This window comes from Eulemur rufifrons, chromosome 27 (genome assembly GCF_041146395.1).
Source record: "Eulemur rufifrons isolate Redbay chromosome 27, OSU_ERuf_1, whole genome shotgun sequence".
Classification (NCBI taxonomy): Eukaryota; Metazoa; Chordata; class Mammalia; order Primates; family Lemuridae; genus Eulemur; species Eulemur rufifrons.
Window position 1 is genome coordinate 34,531,095 of NC_091009.1, and position 23,037 is coordinate 34,554,131.

General features: G+C 34.8%; 1 protein-coding gene across 3 annotated transcripts in view; it reads left to right on the forward strand.

Annotated features, from left to right (window-relative positions):
* Positions 1–23,037, forward strand: part of KCNT2 (potassium sodium-activated channel subfamily T member 2) — a 297,725-nt gene that overhangs the window by 144,899 nt on the left and 129,789 nt on the right. For all 3 annotated transcript variants that reach the window (XM_069459257.1, XM_069459258.1, XM_069459259.1), the window contains exon 13: positions 13,874–13,982. In XM_069459257.1, the coding sequence (XP_069315358.1) occupies positions 13,874–13,982 (109 nt within the window). The remainder of the gene's footprint in view (positions 1–13,873; positions 13,983–23,037) is intronic.

A 23,037-nucleotide genomic window follows, 5' to 3' on the forward strand; every position in this document is an offset into this window, starting at 1 on the left:
CAGCCCAAGCAGACTAATACAATAGATTTTCAATTAGTGTTGAGTGATTAGAAAACAAAAGAACCAAAAAAGACAACTATAGAGGGAAACAGATCACTCAAAATTGGAAATATAACACTCCCCATGCTGTACTATGAAAAAAGTCATCGTAATATCAACACTGAAGGTTGATTTCATTAAAATTATCAAACTATAGTCATGTGCCACATAATGACATTTCAGTCAGTGATGGACCACATATATGGTGGTCCCATAAGATTATAATGGAGCCGAAAAATCCCTGTTGCCTAGTGGCTTCATAGCCATTGTAACCTTGTAGTGCAACACATTACTCACGTGTGTGATGACGCTGGGTAGGAGCAATAGGCTATGCCATACCGCCTAGGCTGTGTCATCTAGGTGTGTGTACGTGCACTCTGATGTTTGCACAGTGATACAATCGCCTAATGTTGCATTTTGTCAAGTGTCACATGACTTGCATATTCAAAAGAAGGAGGAAGGGAAATTGTGGGGGGTAACAAGTTGTACTCTTCTATTTCTCACTAGGATGCTACTAGATAATATTGTAAATCAAAAAATCAAGAAATAGTAATAAAATCATATTTAGAAATATAGAAACTGTAAGGTTTTTTTGATTGGCCGGCGCCAGAGAAGGAAAGATGAGCAGAGCTGAAAGGGACAAGTAAAGAGGCTTTATTGGGGCACTCCTGGGTGAGGGTAATGGGTCCCAAGAGAGGGGCCCGGGCGAGATTCTCGGGTCCCGGGAGAGAGAGAAAGAGAGAGAGAGAGAGACCCGAGAAGTCGCATGGCCCAGAAGTTTTGAGTGGGCTTATATATGTTTTTAGGGTGGGGGAATGGGGGTTTCTTCGGCGGGATGATTTTGGCGCGAAGAGTGACGAATTTCTTTGTTGCAGTTTTAGGGCCGGTATTGAGAAATAGGAGGGGCCAGTGGTATGTGTGGACTCCAGGAACCGAGACTCTTATCAGGGTAACCATCCAAGTGTGGTCGTCCTTTAACCTAGCTGGGCCTTGCAGGCATCGTCCTTGGCTGGTCCTGGGCTTCTTCTTTTGCCATTGGGGAGGGAGGGGTGCCGGCCACCAGCCTTACAGAAACAAGTAGGAGAATACCCAGTTTCAGGGCTACAAAGTGACTGCCTCTGTAGAGTGGAAATATGATGGAAGAGTTAGGAAGCTACTCTTATATGTAAAGGAACTTGTAGAATTATTATTATTTGTCTTTTTGAACTGTGTATATGTATAGTATTTTTAATTACGTGAGATTCGGAATATGTCTTTGTCTGAGGGGGTGGGAAACATTATTCTAAAAAATGAGCCTTCTGTTGTGAGGAGGTATAAAGAGATTCCTCTTCATATCAGCATCATGTAACCCTTAAGATGCCAGTAAAATCATGGGTAAATTTGCAGTTGAACTACATATGTTTTTATATACTTACATATTTTTAAATTCAACTTTCATCCAAAATTCTGATTAAATTATTCTGCTGTATTCATACTTAAACGGTTCAGGAGTGGATCCAAGGCATGCCAAATGAAGCCTAATAAAACAGGTAGCACTCAACAGCTGCTGTACCTTTGAAACACAATTCAGTGAAGAGGTAGCGTACTCTAGCTGGGAAAGGGCGGCAGAGGGGCCAGGTCAGTAGGCGCAGTGGGCTCCGCCTCCCCCCAGGGAAGACTGTCCAAGATCCCCAGTGAGCACCCAGAACGCCCGAGAGTACCAAACCCTGTGGGCTCCTCCTCACCCCCAGGGAAGACTGTCCAAGATCCCCAGTGGGCACCCGGAACGCCCAAGAGTACCAAACCCTGCATGTACTATGCATACACTTCTTTTTCCTTTATCACAATTTCATGGATGAAAGATTTGATCTTACCATGGGTCTCAGCCACATCAGCATACAATTTTTTTTCTTTCTACTTGATGGCTTTTCTTTGTTGTATTCTAATTACCATCATCATTTTTCTTACCCTTTGGAGCCATTGAGTAAAATACGAGTTACTTGAACAAAAGTACTTCAATACTACGACAGTCACTATCTGATAATTGAGACAGCTACTAAATGACTGATGGGCGGGGAATACGTACAGCGTGAATACTCCGGACAGAGGGATGATTCGTGTCCCTGGGGGGCGGGGGTGGGACAGCACGGGATTTCATCGTGCTACTCAGACTGCATGCAATTTAAAACTTATAAGTTGTTTGTTTCTGGAATTTCCTATTTAGTATTTTTGGATTAAGGTTAACCACAGGTATCTGAAACTTTGGAAGGCAAAATAGGGTGATAATGGAGGGCTTATTGTATAGGGAAAGCAAGTAAATCGTTAAAAACCCAGTAGAGAAGTCAGTGTCAGAATGAGGGCATCTCGACCAAGTGGACGAGAAGGGAGTATCATTGGGTCCTGGTACCTGAATGGCATTTTAGGTCTTGATACACAGGAAGAGTATAGAAGAAAAACAAGTGTTCATGAGTGGCACTAAATATACACTGCACTCTGCTCCTTTGGCAAAGACTGTGGAGTCTTTCAACTGTCTTATGTTAGGGTACACAGGGACTCATGGAAGTGTCTACAAACCTTGGAGAGACAAAAACTTTCTGGGATTTGGTTATAAAATAGAAGGCAGACTATTCCTAGTGTGCTCATATCTGGGCACACCAATAGGCTGTATCATTCATCTCTGTTAAACCATCTTTACATACAGATGGGAACAATGATCCAAATAAAGAAGATATAGACAAATTGTACATTATCTAAGTGGCTAACAGTGTTGCCTAGAAGCCCCACATTGCTTGGTGATGAGTATTCTCCCATATTACGTATTATTTCTCAGGAAGGATCTGGCATAGCTGCTGTTGCAAAGAATACTGCAATATTCTTACACAGAGGTTGGTTAAACAAGTCCCACAATCCACAGCCCTCCTCCTCCAGCATTTGGCTTAAAACCAATCAGGAGAGTTGAAATCTTTACTCTTTGATTCCTCAAAGGTTAGTAAATAAATCTTTTCTACAGTTGGCAAAATATCTAGGTCAACTTGTTTTGTTTATATCATTTTACAGAAACCATATGGTGAATACATGAGTGCTTGGTCCAGACAAATTATTTTAGTAGCCTCTCCCCAAGTAAGTTGTTCTGTTTGGGAGGTAGGTGGATGAAGAGAATAAGTATTTCCTCCTTTATGATTATCCGGTCCTGCTACAATTTAATCATTCCACATGCAGTAAACCTTTCTTGTAGCTTCAATTAGAGGAAATGAACTCTTTTGACTTTTGTCCTTAATATGATCAAGTCAGCTTCACTGTCATTTTCACTTGTGGCCAGTGGGCAGAGAGTGTCTTGGGAGGGCCAGGAAGCCTGGAATTAGGATGTTTTCTCACCTGATGTAATGAACTTCAGCTTGGCTAAGGATTGTCAGGTCTCCCTAATTTTAATCAAGCTCGCTCACAGTAAATAGTTGAATGACATGGAAAAATTACAGAGAATTATTTGGGGAAATTCTCTCTCCACTCTACAAATTATAATAAAAAAGCTCATTCCTAGGGTACATACTCTTCAGCATGGATTGCAAATTGTGTCGAAACCACTATTGTATGGTGAGACTAAACATGTATGATTATATTTCACTGGCACAGTTAAGTATAATAGAAAAGGAAAAATTTTTACTTTGCTTTAAAAAGTGACCTAAAATATAAGAATACAGAGTTCAACTACATTGAACTCTGGAGAAATATTTGTAAAATAGATAAGATTGAGCGAAATTCTTTTACTTTCCTTACCTTCAATTCCAAAGATAAATATATGAAATTAGTGACGTGCTTATGACTTCTTAAGGAAGACACAATTTAGACTAAATTTTAAAATGTTTGTTTCTAGATGGAATATTTCCAAAAATGAATTTTTAATAGATGAGTTTTATTAGTATCTTGAAGTATTTTCCACCTATATGCATACCTGAACCAGGAACATCTGTTGTATATAAAAATGCATTTTTAAAATCGATATAGCTGAATGTTAATATTAGGCATAATTTTGAAGAAATTTTCCTTTGTGTGGTTCTAAATCATTCTAACATATTACGAAACTTTTCTTCTCATATTATTTTCCTTGACACAGCACAACTTTTGAAAAATGTTGACTGTGCAATACTTTTGAAAAGTACACATTCAGCTATTATTTTTGAGCTTAAAAATTGAATATATTCTTTTGTTGTTTTAATGATAACAGTTTAATAACTAGGCAAACCCTGCCAATCCTAGAATTGGTTTGTGTACATTTTTCTCATTGGAGGGAGAGAGGAGTTCTGAATAACATCAAAATGAAAATATTAATAGGCATTACAAATACTCTGCTTTGGAATTAATAGTTTATAAAAATAAATGTATGTCTATATAAAATCTTGTATTCATTAAAAATCAGTGGATAATCATGAATTTAAAAGTGTCATAGCAGCTGCCTCAATAAATTTTTCTTCTTTATATTGAATGATCAAAATCATTTAAAAAAATCATTAAGTGTAGCTTCACTGAGGTCAAAATCCTTTCTGATTATTATTATAGATTAATTTTATTTAAAAAGAATAAAGAACATATGTGCTTTTAAAAGAATATGCCCAGTATTTTTCTTAATGTGAAAACATTTAAAGATTTATAACATAAGAATACTAATTTTCTGCAAAAATCTTGCATTTTTTGGGGGGGTTGAGAGTTTCAGTCAACATTTCTCCTACTGGTATAAATATTTTAGCTCAATTTTTAAGTCCGTTTAATAAAAAATGGAAAAAAAAGGAGCCAAGCATTTGACATTTATCGAGTAGCTTTCATATGGTTAGACATTTTGTGCACATTATGCCGTTTAATACCACAGTTGGTCACAGAGGAGAGAAGCGAGGCTCAGAGGTGTTAATTAGGTTTCTCAGAGTGGCAACATCTGGATTCTGCCCAGGTGAGTCTAACTCCAAAACCTCTTCTTTTACCACAAACTGCTCCCCATGGTGACAATAGCTTACTATTGAAATGACATACACATTTATAAATAAAAGTGTTTCCACGATTTAAAAATCATAATCAGAATAACAAATATTAATATATACGGTTTCAGGCATCAGCTCTCTGTTCTGCCTCTTCCCATTCTTAGTCTATCCCTTAAAAGAACATATTCACTTTGCATAAATTAAACTATTAATATAATTTTTATTTCTGCTTGTTAAAAAAAAGACATTTGCTTCCCTCTTTTTTCCTTCAGCTTTCTTGCATTCTCAATTTTTCAATTTTGGTCTTTATCAGTTACATTTTTGTATTTGAAAACTGATACCATTTACTTTTTGTTCTATAAACAAAATTAAATCTGTCATTATCTACTGATTGACTCTAAGTGTTCAACATGATAAACATTTAGAATTGTGTCACCATGTACATACTATTCATTAAAGATCCAGTGATCATTTTGATTGCATTTTCTTTTTCCTTTTTTGTGTTGGTTTCTCTTTGACAACCCTGTAAATTTTCAAAATCAGCTATACATTTTAGGCGTCTGTTACCATTCAGTACATTTTTGTGTGAGGGTAACAGTTATTTATAGATCTACTATTTGCCACTCACTATTCTATCATACACAGATTTATGTTTACATTGTCATAAGTTTACATGCCTTAGTCCTGCAGTCCCCAGCTCCCGGCCTGTCAGGCCACACATCACTGCCTGAGCTCCACCTACACCCCCATCGCCTCTGTCCGTGGAAAAATTGTCTTCCACGAAACCAGTCCCTCATACAACAAATTATGTCAATTAACAAATTTACAGGAGGCTAATTGACATAATTTGTTGCATCCCACTCAGACCTGAGCGTAGTATTTGATACAAGAAGAAAAAAGCGCCCCAGTGTAACATCCTCATTTTAAAAACTATTCCCTTTTTCCTTATTTATTATGTATCTTGAGGCCCAACACTTACAAACCAGCTGAATATGCAGTTATGAACATAGCAGTTAAAAACATTCTGCTCTCATGGAGCTTATCTACTAGTAGAAGTGATGTCAGTATACTAATTAAGTAAGTGTAAGTGTTAAGGGGAGAATACTGGGGAATAGGCATCTGAAATGTCGGGAAAGGCAGACGTTTTAGGTTGAATCATTAATTTTAAAATTTTAAGATTAATTTGAAATATAACCATAAAGCTCATTAATTATTTCAGTAGAAAATACATCAAACACCATGTACTCATCTCATTAGGGTATGTTTACAGTAGCTTTTACTTTAAACCACTTGTTTCCTCCTACGGATACTACCTGTTCTTTCTCCTCTTCGTGTCTAACTTAAAAAAAAAAAAAACAGTATTCACTATTCCAACTTTATGATCTCCTTAGACCTCTGCATTCTAATACTGAAGCTCTTCTTTTCAGGAATGTCAAGAGTACCCTAGTGGAGGTCATTTTTGATTGTCACCTTACTTGTTTGCCCTACTTTGCTCAATTATCACTGGTGCCTTTTCTGTTCTATATAATAATCCCTTCTCTTGCTTTTGTGCTTTGCACTCTTTGGAGAATTCCCTTTTACCTCTTAGGGCCATTTCTTTTCATTTTCCTTTAAAGCCTCCTCCCTCCTCTTGGTGGTTGGTTGGTTTGTTTGTTTGGTTTTTTTTTTTTTTTTTTTTTTTTGAGACAAGGTCTTGCTCTATCACCCAGGCTGTAGTGCAGTGGTGTGATCATAGCTCACTGTAGCCTTAACTCATGGGCTTGAGCAATCTCCCACCTTAGCCGCCTGAATAGTTGGGACTAGAGGTACATGCCACCAAGCCCAGCTAAGGTTTTTTTAAAAAAAAAAAATGTCCTATAGAGATGGGGTCTCAGTATGTTGCCCAGGCTGGTCTCACACTCCCAGCCTCCCACCTCAGCTACAAGAGTGGGAATCAAAAAACAAGATTATAATCCTTGAGAGATCACTGAAAAGAGCAAGGAAGTCAAGGTAGTCCTAAAACCAGAATCCACGGTAATATTTCAGTACCAGATACAGTGTTAAATCCCTTCTGCTTAAACTTGGCAGGAGGATAACATACTAACAGCTACATGAGGTGTTTTTAACCCCCCTCAGCAAATTAGGTATAGAAGGAAAAACAGCCACAAGAGTTTTGTTACTGAGGTCCACAGTGCTAGACCAAGCCTTCTTTAATTTTTCTTGACTCTGATATAGATTGTTCATAAAGACTGGGCCCTGCTGAGCCTGTGATGTAGGTGACAGATGTAGTTTAATTTGACTGCAACCACTTGGCCTCATTGTCTATAACCTAACAGCCAGCTATTCTAAAATGCAGCAGTGTGTATTTTAGTGCTTGTGTATCTTTTAGGGATTTTACCTGCTGGTTTTCTTTTTAAGTATTTTTATTTAAGAGCATTTTTAAATTGCTTTTGTATTTATAATAAATATATATCAAATTTGAAGCATATTTCTCTAAGAACATTAATCGTACTTAATTACAATGAATTATATCATTTCCTTAATTCGGTCATAAAGTTAAGTCAATTGTAGATGAAAGACATAGATCCTCTATATCAGAAATACCTTCAGTTTTTGATATTTTAGATATGCATGTATGTAATGTAACCTCATACTTTTTATCTATCTATAAATTAGACCCAGCCGTTATAATTATGAACAAAATAGGCCCTGGCCTGAAGGTGCTTTTCAGCCTAATATACGTAATTACATATATTATGTTATTATATATTAATTATAATGTGTATATTATATATACTATAAATATAATTTATAGTCACTTCTGTGAATAAATTATTCTCTGGTCAAGGATTATATTTGGCAAGAATTATTTATAACGCAGTACATTTGAGTGTTTTCGAGAGAGATTTGTTCTCCAGGTTGCCAGAAGACTTGTTTACTGTCTATTTTATAAATGGATGTGATTATTTTGTTCAGTTGCCTATACATTTGGTGCAAATCTATCTACATATATTATTTTAAGTTTCATAATTCAGTTTTACTTTATAAAAGTTAAAACTTAAAATAAAGTGTCCAATAGATAAATTAGCAAAATATACTCAAAGTATACAAAGTAAGTATATCATTTTTCAAGTATTTTGTAAATTAAAAAATTTGCGGCCGGGCGCGGTGGCTCACGCCTGTAATCCTAGCACTCTGGGAGGCCGAGGCGGGTGGATTGCTCAAGGTCAGGAGTTCGAGACCAGCCTGAGCGAGACCCCGTCTCTACTAAAAATAGAAAGACATTATGTGGACAACTAAAAATCTATATAGAAAAAATTAGCCGGGCATAGTGGCGCATGCCTGTAGTCCCAGCTACTCGGGAGGCTGAGGCAGTAGGATCGCTTAAGCCGAGGAGTCTGAGGTTGCTGTGAGCTAAGCTGACGCCACGGCACTCACTCTAGCCTGGGCAACAAAGTGAGACTCTGTCTCAACAAAAAAAAAAAAAAAAAAAAAAAAATTTGAAAGTGACCTTTGATCAAACCAATGTTTTATCATTTTTTGTGTCATAGACTCCACTTGAGAATCTAATAAAAATTACAAGTTTTTATAGATAATGTGGTAGATAATTCATGTGTAAAATTTCATCTAAAATTCTGAGTTCTTTTATGGGTCGTTTGAATTTCAGTAAAATAATTTCTGCCATAGATAAAGTGATTTATTGTAAGTCCTTAGCATACCAATAAATAATTTTTATATGCTTCAAGTTATAAAGTTGAGTTTTATGGAGACATTCTTCACTGAGTTGAGTTGTCAGCAAACTGACTTTAGGTGGGATGCTCTGCTCCACACTGGCAGCAGACACCTAGCCGACTTGGTGGCCCGTGTTGCTGTCCTTGATTATTACAGCCTGTTTATTCCAAGGTTATCACAAGGTTATCATATTTATTATTAAATATGGAGCATCTTAAGAATGAATTTGTCAGTAAGGAAAGTTTAAAATAATCAATCCCATCCTCTGCTTTTAGAAAAATTATTTGAAAATCTTGTTTCTTTGTTAGTTTTATTATCTGTCTTAGGAAAATATATCTTTTCTATTCCTTATGTGACATTCATGCTGTAGTTTACAGGGCTTTTTCTTTTTCCTTCCTTAACGACTCACACACAGAATTATTAATGTTGGTTCTATTTTGGGAAAGCACAAAATATGAATAAAGAAGGAAAGATTTATGGGCCATTAGGATAAGTTCTTTACCCCAGGTATTCTATTGAATTGAAATATATACTACATGCTTTCTATATGCCTTATGCTGTTTATATTATCTCATTTAATGCTCACATTATTTCTATGAAGTAAATATTATTTTTATTATTCATCTCTGAAATACAAATGAGTGCTAGGTGCTGGGGATGATCTAGGGTGAGAAAAATATAGACATGACCCTTGTCTTCATGGAGCTTACAGCTTAGGGAGGACCAATTTTAAAAAATGCTTAAAATTAGGTGGAGTTAATGATATGATAGGGCAAATACAGAATAAATGGGACCAACTAGCTTGGACATCTGTCTTACTTTACAGGCAGTCAGAAGGAAACGCTTCCTAGATAAGGGACTTTTTAGCAAGGATGAGGGACATGAGTAGAGGTTAGCCAGTAAAGAATGTTCTGGACAAATGGTTCCATGTCAGACATGCTGGAGGCTTGAGTTGGAGAAGGTGCATTATCACTGTTAGAGAGTACAAAGGCTGGGGAAGTAGTTTGGGGACAGTTTAATAAACGGTGTTACAAACTTTTTAAGAAGATTGAAGCTGATCCTAAGAGTAATGAAACCATTACAGGAGTTTAAGCAGCCAAGTACAACAATCAGATTTTAGTTGGAAAGAATCCTGCATCTGGTAAGAGTACAGAAGTAGTGAAAAAAATATATGAAGCTTGAGGTAGATTGGCTGGAGGGGAGGCTGTTGCCCTTATTCCCAACCAGAAGTGACAACAGTTTGGATTCCGGTTGTGGCACTGGGGCTGGAGAGAAGTGGACATATTAAAGCAGCACTTAGAGGCATAATCACCAAGATTTGAGAACTGACTGAATGGTGTCTGGCACTGTCTTCCTCTGGGAAAAGAAAGGATTACCAGTCGGAAGATGAATTCAGTTTAGGATGAGAATGTCAAAGGACAAGTGAAAGGAGAAACTTTCTTGGGAGCCAGTGATGTGCAAGCTAAATGTTGCTGTAGTCAAGGAAAATTAGAATAACAAGTTGTACACATCCATTATGCAACAATCAAACCTACTCTAAGAATCAGATCTATAGTTACTTTTCTCTACTCATGTTATTTCGTAAGCTCTAGAGTGAAGATTAGCGCCCATAATTTGTGACTGTACAGCTCATGATTTTCCTATTTACGTTTTTAGAATTCACTAGACTTTGTTTTTTAATAGCAGTTTTAGAATTACAAGAGAATTAAACAAAAATATGGAGAATTTCCATATATCTCCCCCATACCCATTTTCCCATTTTTAACATCTTCCATTAGTGTGGTACATTTGTTAAAAATGATGAACCAATACTGATACATTATTTAATTAAAATTCATAGTTTACTTTAGGGTTCACTTTTTGTGTTGTATGTTGTATGGGTTTTGACAAATGTATAATGTATCTGCCATTACAATAGCATAAAGAATACTTTCAGTGCCTTACAACTCTCTTCTGCTGCACTTAGAACATCCTTCCATCCTCTCTTGTCCCCTTCAGCCTGACAACCACTGATCCATTTGCTGTCTCAACAGTTTTGCCTTTACAGAATTTCAGATAGTTGAAATCATGCAGTATGTAGCCTTTTCAGATTACCTTTTTTCTCTTAGCAGTATGTATTTAAGATTCTGTGTGTCAGCCGGACACGGTGGCTCACGCCTGCAATCCTAGCACTCTGGGAGGCCGAGGCGGGTGGATCGTTTGAGCTCAGGAGTTCGAGACCAGCCTGAACAAGAGCAAGACCCTGTCTCTGCTAAAAATAGAAAGAAATTATCTGGACAACTAAAAATATATATATATTAAAAAAAAAAAATTAGCCGAGCATGGTGGCACAAGCCTGTAGTCCCAGCTACTTGGGAGGCTGAGGCAGGAGGATCACTTGAGCCCAGGAGTTTGAGGTTGCTGTGAGCTAGGCTGACGCCATGGCACTCACTCTAGCCTGGGCAATAAAGTGAGACTCTCTCTCAAAAAAAAAAAAAAAAAAAAGATTTTTTGTGGCTTGATAGTTCACTTCATTGCTGAATATTCCATTGTATGGAAGTATCTAAGTTTGTTTATTCACCTCTTGGTTATGAAGGACCAAGGACCTCCTGGTTACTTCCAGGTAGTTGCAATTATGAGTAAAGTTGCTATGAGCATTTTGTGCAGGTTTTTGTGTGGGCATACATTTTCAAATCATTTGGGTAAAACTAAGAGCCCTATTTGTTGATTATATGACAAGAGTATATTTAGTTTTGTAAGGAACTGCATGGTTCAGGGGCCAGCCAAAGATGTATAAATTTATACACAGAATTTGTGATTTGCCTTCTCTGCCCCTGCCTTTTCCTGTCTCCAGCGGCCCTGGTTGCCCCAGGCTCCGTTCTCTAGCTCTTCCGGCTGCTTTGCTGTGACGTTTCAGCCAACCCAGGCTGCTGTGCTAAGCACAGATGCCCTCAGGTCAGAGCACCAAAAACAGGGAGGTTATGACATGGAAGACACCCCTCCAAGTTATCACTCTCCTCTAAAATCTGCCTACTTTAGTTCATTTTACAGAGCCCGTATGTGATTATTCTGTAATTTTATCTAGAGTTTATAGTTGTCATCTGCAAGAAGGACAATTTATTAAGAGCTTACTGTTCAATATTGGTAGGTCTCCCAGCCTCCTCTGTGTCCCCTTCCGTTAATGTTACGCTTGTTGCTGGTGCCAGCTGTCAAAGCTCAGTTAAACTCTTGCTGAGAAATTTATACTTGTTCTTTATCTTTTATCACTAATGATATTACTTCTCTTATTATTAAGATGATACCTATCATAAGAAAAACAGCTTATTTATTCACAATAACTAACTGCCAAGCTCTATTAAAAATCGTACACATTCTATTTCACCATAGCAATTCTGTGAGATAGAAAGAATCTACATTTTACAAATGAGGAACTTTAATTTGTCCCAATACTCTTAGGTATTGAAGGACAAAGCAGAGGAAAAACCCTAGTAAAAATCCATTATCTTTAAAACCACGCTAAACTAAATGAAATAAAAGATAATAAAATAAAAACTATATGTTCATATTTTTTAACTTGGTGGTTTGCTTTGTATTTTTTTCTTTCCATTTAAAATATTGTACTAGTGAAAGAGAAATAACAACCCTCCACTAAATTATGTATAATCCTCCAACCTCAGATTTAAATGCATGTTACATGAATTAACAGATATTTGCTTGAAGAATCTTCATGGGCATTATTAGGCTTATAATATTGTTTTGAATATCTGCCTGAGATGCACATTGTCCACTTAGCCTTTCTGGCCTAATGTTCATCAACTGTCTCGTAACTTAAAGTTACTGTCTTAATTCGGGCTGCCATAACAAAGTAGCACACACTGGGTGGATTGTAAACAACAGAAATTTTATTTCTCACGGTTCTGGAAGCTGGGAACTCCAAGATGACAGAAATGGCAGATTCGTTGTCTGGTGAAGACCTGTTTGCTTCTTGGTTCATAGACTATTGTTTGTTTTCTGGCCACATCCTTACGTGGCTGAAGGGGCAAGCGAGCTCTTTGGGGCTTCTTTTATAAAGTCATTCATGAGGGCTTTGTGCTCATGACCTGATCACCTACCAAAGAGCCTGTCTCCCAGTAGCATCACGATGGGGATAAGGATTTCAACAAACATTCAGTCCATAGAAGTTACTAACATCAACAACATTTTTCTGCATTTGGACAAACAGTCCCTCATATCTACCTGTGTTTTTGATCTTCCTTTTCTTTCCCTAGCAGTGTTGTCAAAGAGAACCTTCCATGATGACAGAGATGCTCTGTATCTCCACTGTCCAGTATGGCAGCCACTAGCCACATGCACCTTTTCGCACTTGAAATGTGGCCAGTGTGATTACGGAATTAAATTCTTAATCTTACTTAATTTTAGTTAATTTAAGTTAAAACAGCCTATGTGCTTATTGGCTATTATATGAACGTGCTACCATAGAGCACATTTGTGCTTCCTTTTCCAAAATGTATTAGCTAACTGTGTGGCATATTTCTCTAATAATTCACCTTGGTTTATTCAATTTATTGCATTATGTATGGGGTGACTACTGTGCATAAGATTTCATGTTAAGCATGATTTTGATTTTCTTTCTGAGTCTTAGCATTCTCTTTAAAAAAATTTTTTTTGATATATTTTGTTACATGTGAGAGTTCTTTTTCTTCAAACAAACATACACATGCACATACACACACACTAAGTAAAAATTCTTTTACCTTCACTGTCACCTAAACAGTAAGATAATGTGTCCTTTCCACGTACAGTCACGTAGTTGTTTTCCTTTCATCAGTCTAAGTAAGTAAGTTCATACTATAAGCCCATTTTTTTCTCTATGAAAATTCCTTTAATGAACTATTAGTTGTGCTACAATTCTAAAAGATTCTGACCACAGGAATTTTCAGGGAAAATTATTTTTAAGTCTGTCTAGGTACTCTGTTCTTAATCTCTGCGAATTTTTCTAAGTGCTGGTGTTTAGCTCTGATTTAATTATTATTACCCTCTTTTACAGAAATATTAAGTGTCCTTAAAAATAAGTTCTTACAATAAATTTTTATGCTTAATTTTTAACTGTGGATGTGACTGAACAAACTGATGATTTTCATTTCATATCCATAAAAGCTTTAATGTATCTCATGATATTTTGATTTTGATTGTTTCAGGATCACCAAACAATTTTGAGAGCATGGGCTGTGAAAGATTTTGCTCCAAATTGCCCTTTGTATGTCCAGATACTAAAGCCTGAAAATAAATTCCATATTAAATTTGCTGGTAAGTTTTTATCTTGAATGAGATCCATTGAATTTCCTCAAATTCCATTGCAATTCAAGAGTTATGTTTCTGAAGTTAGTGGAAACTTAATATATTCAAGATTCTATAGAACAGAAAAGGATTTCTTTGAAATCATTTATTTATTAAAGAAGATCTTCTTATATGAAGAAATATGTGAAAAGATGATATTTTGGGATGAATCTTTACTTTTTTATATAACTTGGTGATTTTAGCAGCTGAACTTACTAGGTACCTTAATAAGTCTAAATAGATTAGCAGCGGTAGATGTGTGCATAATATAGACAGATTTCAAGTGCTATATCTGTTCATTTATACTTAGGTTTACACAGATAATACTTTGCTATAGATTATTTAATAAAGATGTAAACTTATACAATAGGGTAATATATTAAAATGTATTCCACTATATTTAAATAGATTTAATTTAGGGGGTAGACTTTGAAAAGAATTCAAGAAAAAGATATATGTGAGGTTCTTTTCTGGAGACACTGCTTTTAAAATAATTGATCACATAAGATTATGCTTTGAACTCTTAGGAAATTGTACAGTAAAATGGTACTTGATTTTTTTTCTTTAAGGCTTCTGTGGGAGAAAGGAACTAATTTTGATTTAGGCGGTAATTTATGTACATGTTTATTTCCCCAAACATAATGACCTTGTTGTGTTTTATATTATATTCTATCTTAATAGTCTAAATATTCACGTCATTGCAATGTAATTCAGTTTAGTGATATGTCAGCAAAACATATTTCCTTCAGAAAGTGTGTTTACATATCTTAAAATGCTTACCTATTAGTGTATGATATTGAAATAAAAAATTATAGATGCTAAGAATTTTAAAATAATGATTAGAGAACAATGAAATAGATGCTGTCCAATTTTCTCTGTCTTATATCTTCTAGCATGCCCACAATTGTTGTCATCAATTTTTTTTCTAAAAATGTATAGCAAAGAACTTAAAGTAATGGCTTCCAACCCTGGCTGCATATTAGTATGTCTTTGGAAGAATTTTTAAAGAACTGATCACAGAGATTCTGATCAATATATCTGAGATGGTGCCAGGGTTTCTCTAAGCCTATTTCCTAAACTGAGAATTAAAAATAACAGTACCTCTTTTGTGGCAGACTTTGTGAAATTAAATGGAAAAATATATGGAAAATGCTTAATCTGTAATTAGCCTTCATTAAATGCCAATTGTTTATCTGCAAAACCTTTGTATCTAAGCTGTCTTATTTTTATTTTTGGCATAAGGAACATTTTTGAAAAATTTTCATTGCACATGATAATGACTTGCTATGACAAAAGTTTTCAATTGCAGTAATGACATGAGCACTAGGCAAAGTCCTAAAAATATGAATTGAAATTTGAGTGCTGCCACTTAAGACTTAGGGAGGCAGATTAGTTTTTTGAGCCCTATTTTCCTCTCCTATTATAAGGCTATGCTATAACTGATGTCCTTGTTCCATTAGGGTTAGCAGTAAGGATTAAATAAATAATGCCTGGAACATATTAGGTAGGTGTTCAGTAAATGGACATTTTATCTGGATCTTAAAACAAACCACAGTTTGGGAAGACAATTTGTAATTCTGAGTGTGTCATAACTTAAAATTCAGAACAGACTTCCGTTCTTTCTCCCTTGTTTAGCAAGCCATTGATATGCTCCGCCCAGAAAGATCAAACTCGCTGAAATAGTCTACTTCTACAAACAAAAAATTATCAGCTATATGTAGTAATCCTTTCTCAAATTCTTACTTTCCTATTATATTAATAAACCCATCAAAATGGATGGATTATTTACAAATTCTATCCCAATAATTTATTTCAATATTTCTCATTTTGAACTCTTCCGAAATTCCTTTTAATGGTGTCTGCATTCTTTTATGGATGAGATCACAACATTTCAAAGGAATCTTTTTATATTATGTAAAGATAAAAAGCACCTTAGTTTCACTAAAATGTCATAAAAAGAGTTTGAAGTGATGTATGAGGCTCTCAAACCAATATAATATATTTTATATCTCAGCATAAGGTCACAAAGATTATGGACTTTACCTTTCAAAAGGCAGTGTATCAAACAAGCTGTCACTTAGTTTGTATAGTAGATTGTTAAACTAAGGTTCCCCGAGGAAACATGCTCCCTGTATGTGTCCTGTCGAGATGTGACCTGCAGCTTGTTTTCATGAAGAAGTGAGATCTATTTCACCAGCTGTGAAGATGGGGCTGCCTTGTGACTTGCTTTGACCAATAGAATGTAGCAAAAACTGCATCGTATACCTTCAGAAGCTAAGCCTTAGAAGCCCGTGCAGATTGTGCTTTCCCCTTATGGGAACACTGCTGAGAGACTACAGGTCTAGCCTCTGTGAGGATGAAAAATCACATGGAAAGTGGGGCGTATCCCTCTGAGCACCTCAGCTGTCTAGCTCCCAACTTACTTAGCAGCCAACCCCAGAAATCATGCTGACCCCAGAATTCTGAGAAATGAAATGGTGGTGGTTTTCAGTTACTAAGGTTTGGGGTCCTTTGTTATGTAGTAATAGATAACTATTAATAATTTTGTTTGTGATTAATAATTGCTTTAATTTTAAATCATGTAACTTGGTAATATTCTTTATATTCTAATCCGAGTATTTTCATGAGTATTAAATAAACAGGTTCAAATTTTCATAAGATAGAGAATAGACATTTTTATTTCCGTTTATGTAAATAGTCCCTTCAATTTACCCTAAATCATGGAACTCCTACCATGATTATAATTTGTGAATTTTCAAAAGTAAATTCATTACTAAAAAATACATGAAAGAGAGAAACTTTAAAATATAATTTATAAATGTATGAAATACTAGGAAGTAAAAACACTGTAGCAACCTAGCAACTATTACATTATGCAGATCTACCATTCATATCTTTTGTGGATCTCTCTCTCTTGAACAAAGTGATTATAGGCATTTATTAAAGTAAGTTATTGAATTATTACACATTATTTGAATGAATTATATAAATTATTACACTTTTAATTATAATTAAGCTAGTCTTGTCTACACTTTGATCAGATCCAAAGGGGAAAAGTCTTTATGGATGTTATTTCAGCAATAAAAAAAGTTACTCTTTACTCATATCACCAAGAAAAGAAGGTAAAAATAATGAACCTAGAGAAAGGAAGAATAAAATGCTCAATAGAATAATAGTTTCAATAAAAGATTTCTCAATATAAATTCAACTTTACTACAAATTATAGTGAGAGTCAAGTGACAAAACTATAATTCACAGATAATTTGATTATTTGTATCACCACAAATTTCCAAAGAAGGAAAGAAACTCAAATGTTGCTCATAGAGAAACAAAGTTTACTTTCAGCAGTTTGTCCTTTTTATAATAAATTAGTCAAAGTAATTGCAAATTCTGGAATGAGAAATTCCTTGGTGAAATATTTGTTCATTTGTATATTAACTGCGTGACCTCAGGCTTTTTCATGTCTTTAAGCTTGAGTTTTTCATTTTGCAAAAGGGAGACAATAAAAGAAACTACCCCATAGGGTTGTTATGATAAAAGAAAAACAGCCACCAATAAACAACACCATTAAAGTGATTGTTTTCATTTATATCAATAGTGCCTATTTCTAATTTTCATAACAAATTTGTATTATACTTGTTTCCAGGAAAAGTGACTAGGCTCTCCCGTAATGTTTTACAACCAACTTTTTACAAAAACTCAAAAAGCACATAATTCTGAGCTTACACACATTTTCTCAGAGAATAGAAAATGAAGCCTGTGTTCCCAGCTCCTTTTATGGGACTAACATAACCTTCATATAACACTCATTAAGAATCATTTTACAAATGACATTTAGACACTAATTTAATTGGTTAACATGGTTGAAAAATTATCTTAAATTTAGTAGCAAAACCAAGTAATGTATTTTAAAAAGAATATAAAATCACTAAGTTGAAATTATTCTAGAAATAGATTATCATGTTAAAGGAGAATAATGATATTATTTCAAGGGATGCAGAAAAAGTATTTGAGACAGAATTTAACATCCATTCACAGTTAAAAAAAAAATAGAAAAAAAGAAAAAAGATAGAAAACTTTTGAAAAGCTTAGGACCAAAGAATTCCTTAACCTAAAGCAAGTTATCTTTAAAATAACCTAGAGAAAATAAATATTTAATGATCACATATTGAAAGGCTGTTTTTAAGATTAGGTATAAATATGGGTGTTTTGTCAGTATTTTTCTGGAAATCCTAAGAATTAAAGCTGGAAAAACTTAATGAAGTGAATAGCATTGAAAAGCAAGAAATAAAATTGCCATTGTCTATATATCATCAGATTCTCTACAAGGAAAATTCAAAAGATATTTCTTTTCTCCCTAAATAACTTTTCCTTAGAGGATCTCATCCATTTACATGATTTCTAAAATTAAATCTCTTCTTCAGTATCCACTATGAGCTCCGATTTTGTATCTCCAACTGCATAGTCAATATCTCCTATTAAATTTCTAACTGCTATCTCAAAATTAAGATGTCTAAAACTAGTATTTTTTCTGATCTAAACCTTGTTTCTCTCCCATTCTTCCAAGCACTGTCTACTTAGAACTCAAACGAAAACTGAGTCATTCTTTCATCCTCTGCATCCAGTGTGTGATCATGTCCTGTTGGTTACCCTCCCTGAATATCTGTCTCAGCCTTATACGCTGCACAACACAACCCTAGCCCTGCCATGATCCCGTCTCCCTTAGGCTATTTCAGTAAACTCCCTTCCCATCTTTCCCTGGGTATTCACCAGCTGTATCTCTAAGCTGTATCCCCCCGCGCATGTGCAATAGTGATCGTCCTTGGTGTGTTATATAGGTGGTGGCCACAGCTTCTTACCTCCACCGTCAGCCTAAACCCACTGGTTTTCTGTGTGTAGTACACATATGGCAGCATTCCTTTGCACTATCATTATTTTTAAAGGATTCTTTCTTGTGGATTATTTTTGGTCAACTTTCATAGTTCAAAAGCCACATGGTAATGGAGTTTTGGTTATGTTAAGTGTTTTTTCCAGTGAGAGACATTTTTGCCAGTCTATTATTTTTGTAAGAAGTGGCAATTGGTACTGAAATACATAACAGAGGTAATGGCAGTGGGTTCTCTAGCTATGACTCATACAAACATGTGTTTTGATAGCATCTTACATTTTCTGTCAAACTCTTGTTGGACTAACAATTCTAGTAAAGCCTCTCCAAGGTTAGATATCTGATCTGAAGTCACCTGGAAAAAAAATTATGCCTCCATGTTGTTGAGCCCTTCATAAATTGTTTCCCCTTGGTTGCAGAACCATGATGAAAAAGGCAGAACATTGTGGTAGTTTAGTTTTCAGACATGTTTTTGTAGCACCAAATTTAATCAGTGTATAATCAAGCCCGTATTTCCTTTTCCACTATACGTTCCAAAAATCACTAAACACACATGCACACACACCACACCCTGCAAAACAAACAAGAAAAAATATGTACTTTAATAGGAAAAGAACTCCTTTATTGAAAAGCCTTGAATGAACTTTAAAAATAAACTGTTCTCTCCAGTTGATCAATTTCAGCTAAAAGAAGTCTGCTGTTTGTCTCCTCGTCAGATGAGCTTCCTCAGAAAATCAGAGGGAGGTGAATTCTTGTCATAGAAGTAAATTAATAGCTAACTTTAGGTTAACATTCTGTCCCACTTCCCACTATAAAGTGTTCTGTCATCTGTGAATATTCGGTTCTCTCTGCTTCCTCATCTAGTTTTCTTTCAACTGTTGGGTCTTCTGAAAATTTCCCACTTCATTTTAACAGATATAAGAAACATAAAAATTAAATTGACAAATTTTCACCTACAAGTAGGAGCAAAGCATGTAAATATCAATTAGTAAATGGACTTGTGAATTATCTATGAATTTTATTTTCCATACTTTGATTATGGTATTCATATGTAACAGAATTTGATTATAGTTCATGCATGAAAGGAAGAACTACAGATATCTCAGTACTAAAGTGTTGACTGAATGACATACTTTCTACTTCACAATTAAAACATGTCTAAAAGAATGACTCATTATACTAGAATAGAAAGAGTTAGTTCTTCCAGCAATTAAAATAAACATTTTAATTATAATAAGGAGTTAAAACTATAAGAATACGTATATTAGCAATATCATTGATATTGTCTCAACATGTATCTTTCTTATAGTACATTGTATGACCATCATTATAAAAGCAATATTGTTTAAAATACACACACACACACACACACACACATCTTAGAGAAATGATTTGACCAAAAAATGAAGGTTTTGTCTCAGCTTAGTCACCATCTATTTTTTACTAAATCACCAGACATTCCAATGCCTCGCTTCTTCCTACCCAAGAAAGAGAGTAGGAAAATACTTCCAAGCAGTATAAATATTGGAAATCGTCTTAGCTGTTTCTAAATAACATATGGATGTGCAGGCTTGACTTTCACCAAATGGTGAGCTGTGAGGTTTTCGTATTGAATGATTTCTCATTTCCCATTTAACACCCACATAGTCATCATTTTAAACCTCATTCTTACAACCTACTTAAGAACATAATGCTTTTAATTCCTTTATTTTCAAAATATAAAGTGCCAAAACTTAGAAAATTTTTGATTTTTTGTATGGAAATCTTATCTCTTTGATTTTTATATTATTGTGAAGATCATCAAAAACTACTTAACATGAGGCCATATTCAAAACCAGCACTATCTGTAGAGTCTTTAAATTTTTTTGTCTTTCCTCACTATTGTTTGCTTTGGAAAAAATTAAACTTACACAGTCTAAAACAATTAATTGTACTATGAAAACCTGTGTTTCTTTCATCTAAATTCAACAATTACTAACATTTTTGGCACATTTGCTTAATCTTCTCTTTGTACACACACACACGTTTTTACTTACCACGCTTCTAAGAGTAAGGTAATTCTGTTACATACCCACACTACCATGTTTAGTCCTAACAGGGTTACAGTAATTCCATGAATCTAGTTCACACTCAAATGTTATGGATTGTTCTCTAAATGTTTCTTAAATCTGTATTTTTAAATTCAGTATTAAATCAAAATTTTATTTTCAGTGCATTTAATTTTTCCTTTCCTTTTTTAAGAAAATTATTGAAATAGCTTTATATTTACACAAGTATAGTATAGATAGTACAAAGAGTTCTCATACGCCCTTCATGTCTCATAGCTTCCCCTAATATTAATGTTTTTTTAAATAAACATGGCCCATTTTATCAAAATGAGAAATTAACATTGGCATAGATTATTATTTTTTAAAGCATAATAGAATGTCAAGCAAGATTATTTTTTAAGTAACATATTGTCTTGTATTTTGCTTCTCCTAACAAAATGTTCATAACCTCTTTTTTGTAGCATTTAAAATTTTAATATGTGAGTCTTTTAAATGGCCAAACCATCTTTTCTGTTTATTCTCTTTGACACTTGATTAAATTGGCACTGAACATTAAGTATTTTAAGCCATTTTCTTGTAGGCAACTTACAACTTAATTAACTCAAAGAATCCTTTTGTTTTTATCTAATAATTTTCTTATAGTTATATATTTCTCCAACACTCGATTTCATTGTCCTTAAAACCAGACTAGAATATTTTTTCCTCTGTCTTTAGAAAATGCCAGGCATATTCTCTTATATCCTAGACCTATGATTTTTAGTCTGTAGTTTCTTGATATAAATATTTTATGAAAAATACCAGATATGTCCTCTTTTGCTTTTATTTCCTTATTCATAATATTTTCTTGAGTCCTACCGTGAACAATTTGTTGTTCTAGGTGCTGGTGATATAATGATGAGCAAGATGGACTAGCTGTCAGGTCCAGGGGCAGCTTTCCTCGTTTTCTTCACCACTTACCCTTTAAAAATGAGTGAGACAATGAGCTTTTACGTGCTTCCCCAGAATGCCACTCCAACCAAGCCTGTTCTTCCCACACAGAGCTTCACTGTAAACTTACAATCCCCCGTTCCTGCCCTTGCCATCCTCCACGTATATCATACTCATGGTCTGAGTTATGCTCTAGTCTCACTGGATATTGCTTGATGAATTTAGTCGACCTGAGAGACTACCATAGATACTTAAGGTTTTCATGGTTTGATATAATTTCCCTTTCCCAGAAGAAATTGCTTTTGCTTTGAAAAGTTTCTTAAGTAAAATTTTTAACCACAAAAAATGAGATATTAATAATAGGATGGCTAGAAAGTGGAGATGATGACACTTATTATAATGGGATGTTAAATCTATTACCTCAAATCATCCTGCATAGGAACTTCATATTGTACACTCATGCACACACATATAAATAAATGTATATGTGTCTGTCTGTGTACATGTCATTGTGAACTAGATTTCACTAAGATTTTGTTGGAGAAGTAATGAGAGACTAATGAAAGTATTAGACAAAGACATAAAATTTTAACTAGATAACAAAGTAACTCCAGGAGACGTGTTGAGTGCAGCAGACAGGACAAAAAGAACCTCATAGGAGTGATTATTTACGGAGCTATTATAGTTGTTCAGGCGAGAAATACTGAGAGAGAAAATCAGAGTTGTGATAATGGTAATAAGGAGTGAGAACAGAGTCATGAAACATTTTATATAATTTCTGTAGATTTAATAATCAATTGACTGCATGAACCAAAGGAGAGTGAGAAATCATTTTACCTTATCTTTGCAACTCTCATCATTTTTGTATATCCTCACATTTAATATGAATTCTGTTATGGCAGTTAACTAATTGGTTTATAGTTGCTCAGATGTCTGCTTAACACTAGAATGTGAGTTTCTTAAGTGCTTTATATCTTCAGTGATAGCACAATGCTTAGCTCATAGCATTTTATTACTATACTGTACAGAGTATAAGATTAAAAAAACTTAAAAGATCCAGTAAAAATGTTAAAAACAGGTATACTATAATATGGTAAAATAAAAATATGCCAACATGTATGAAATAGTTTGCACATATACAAGTAATGTTCCATCATGTGTGGTA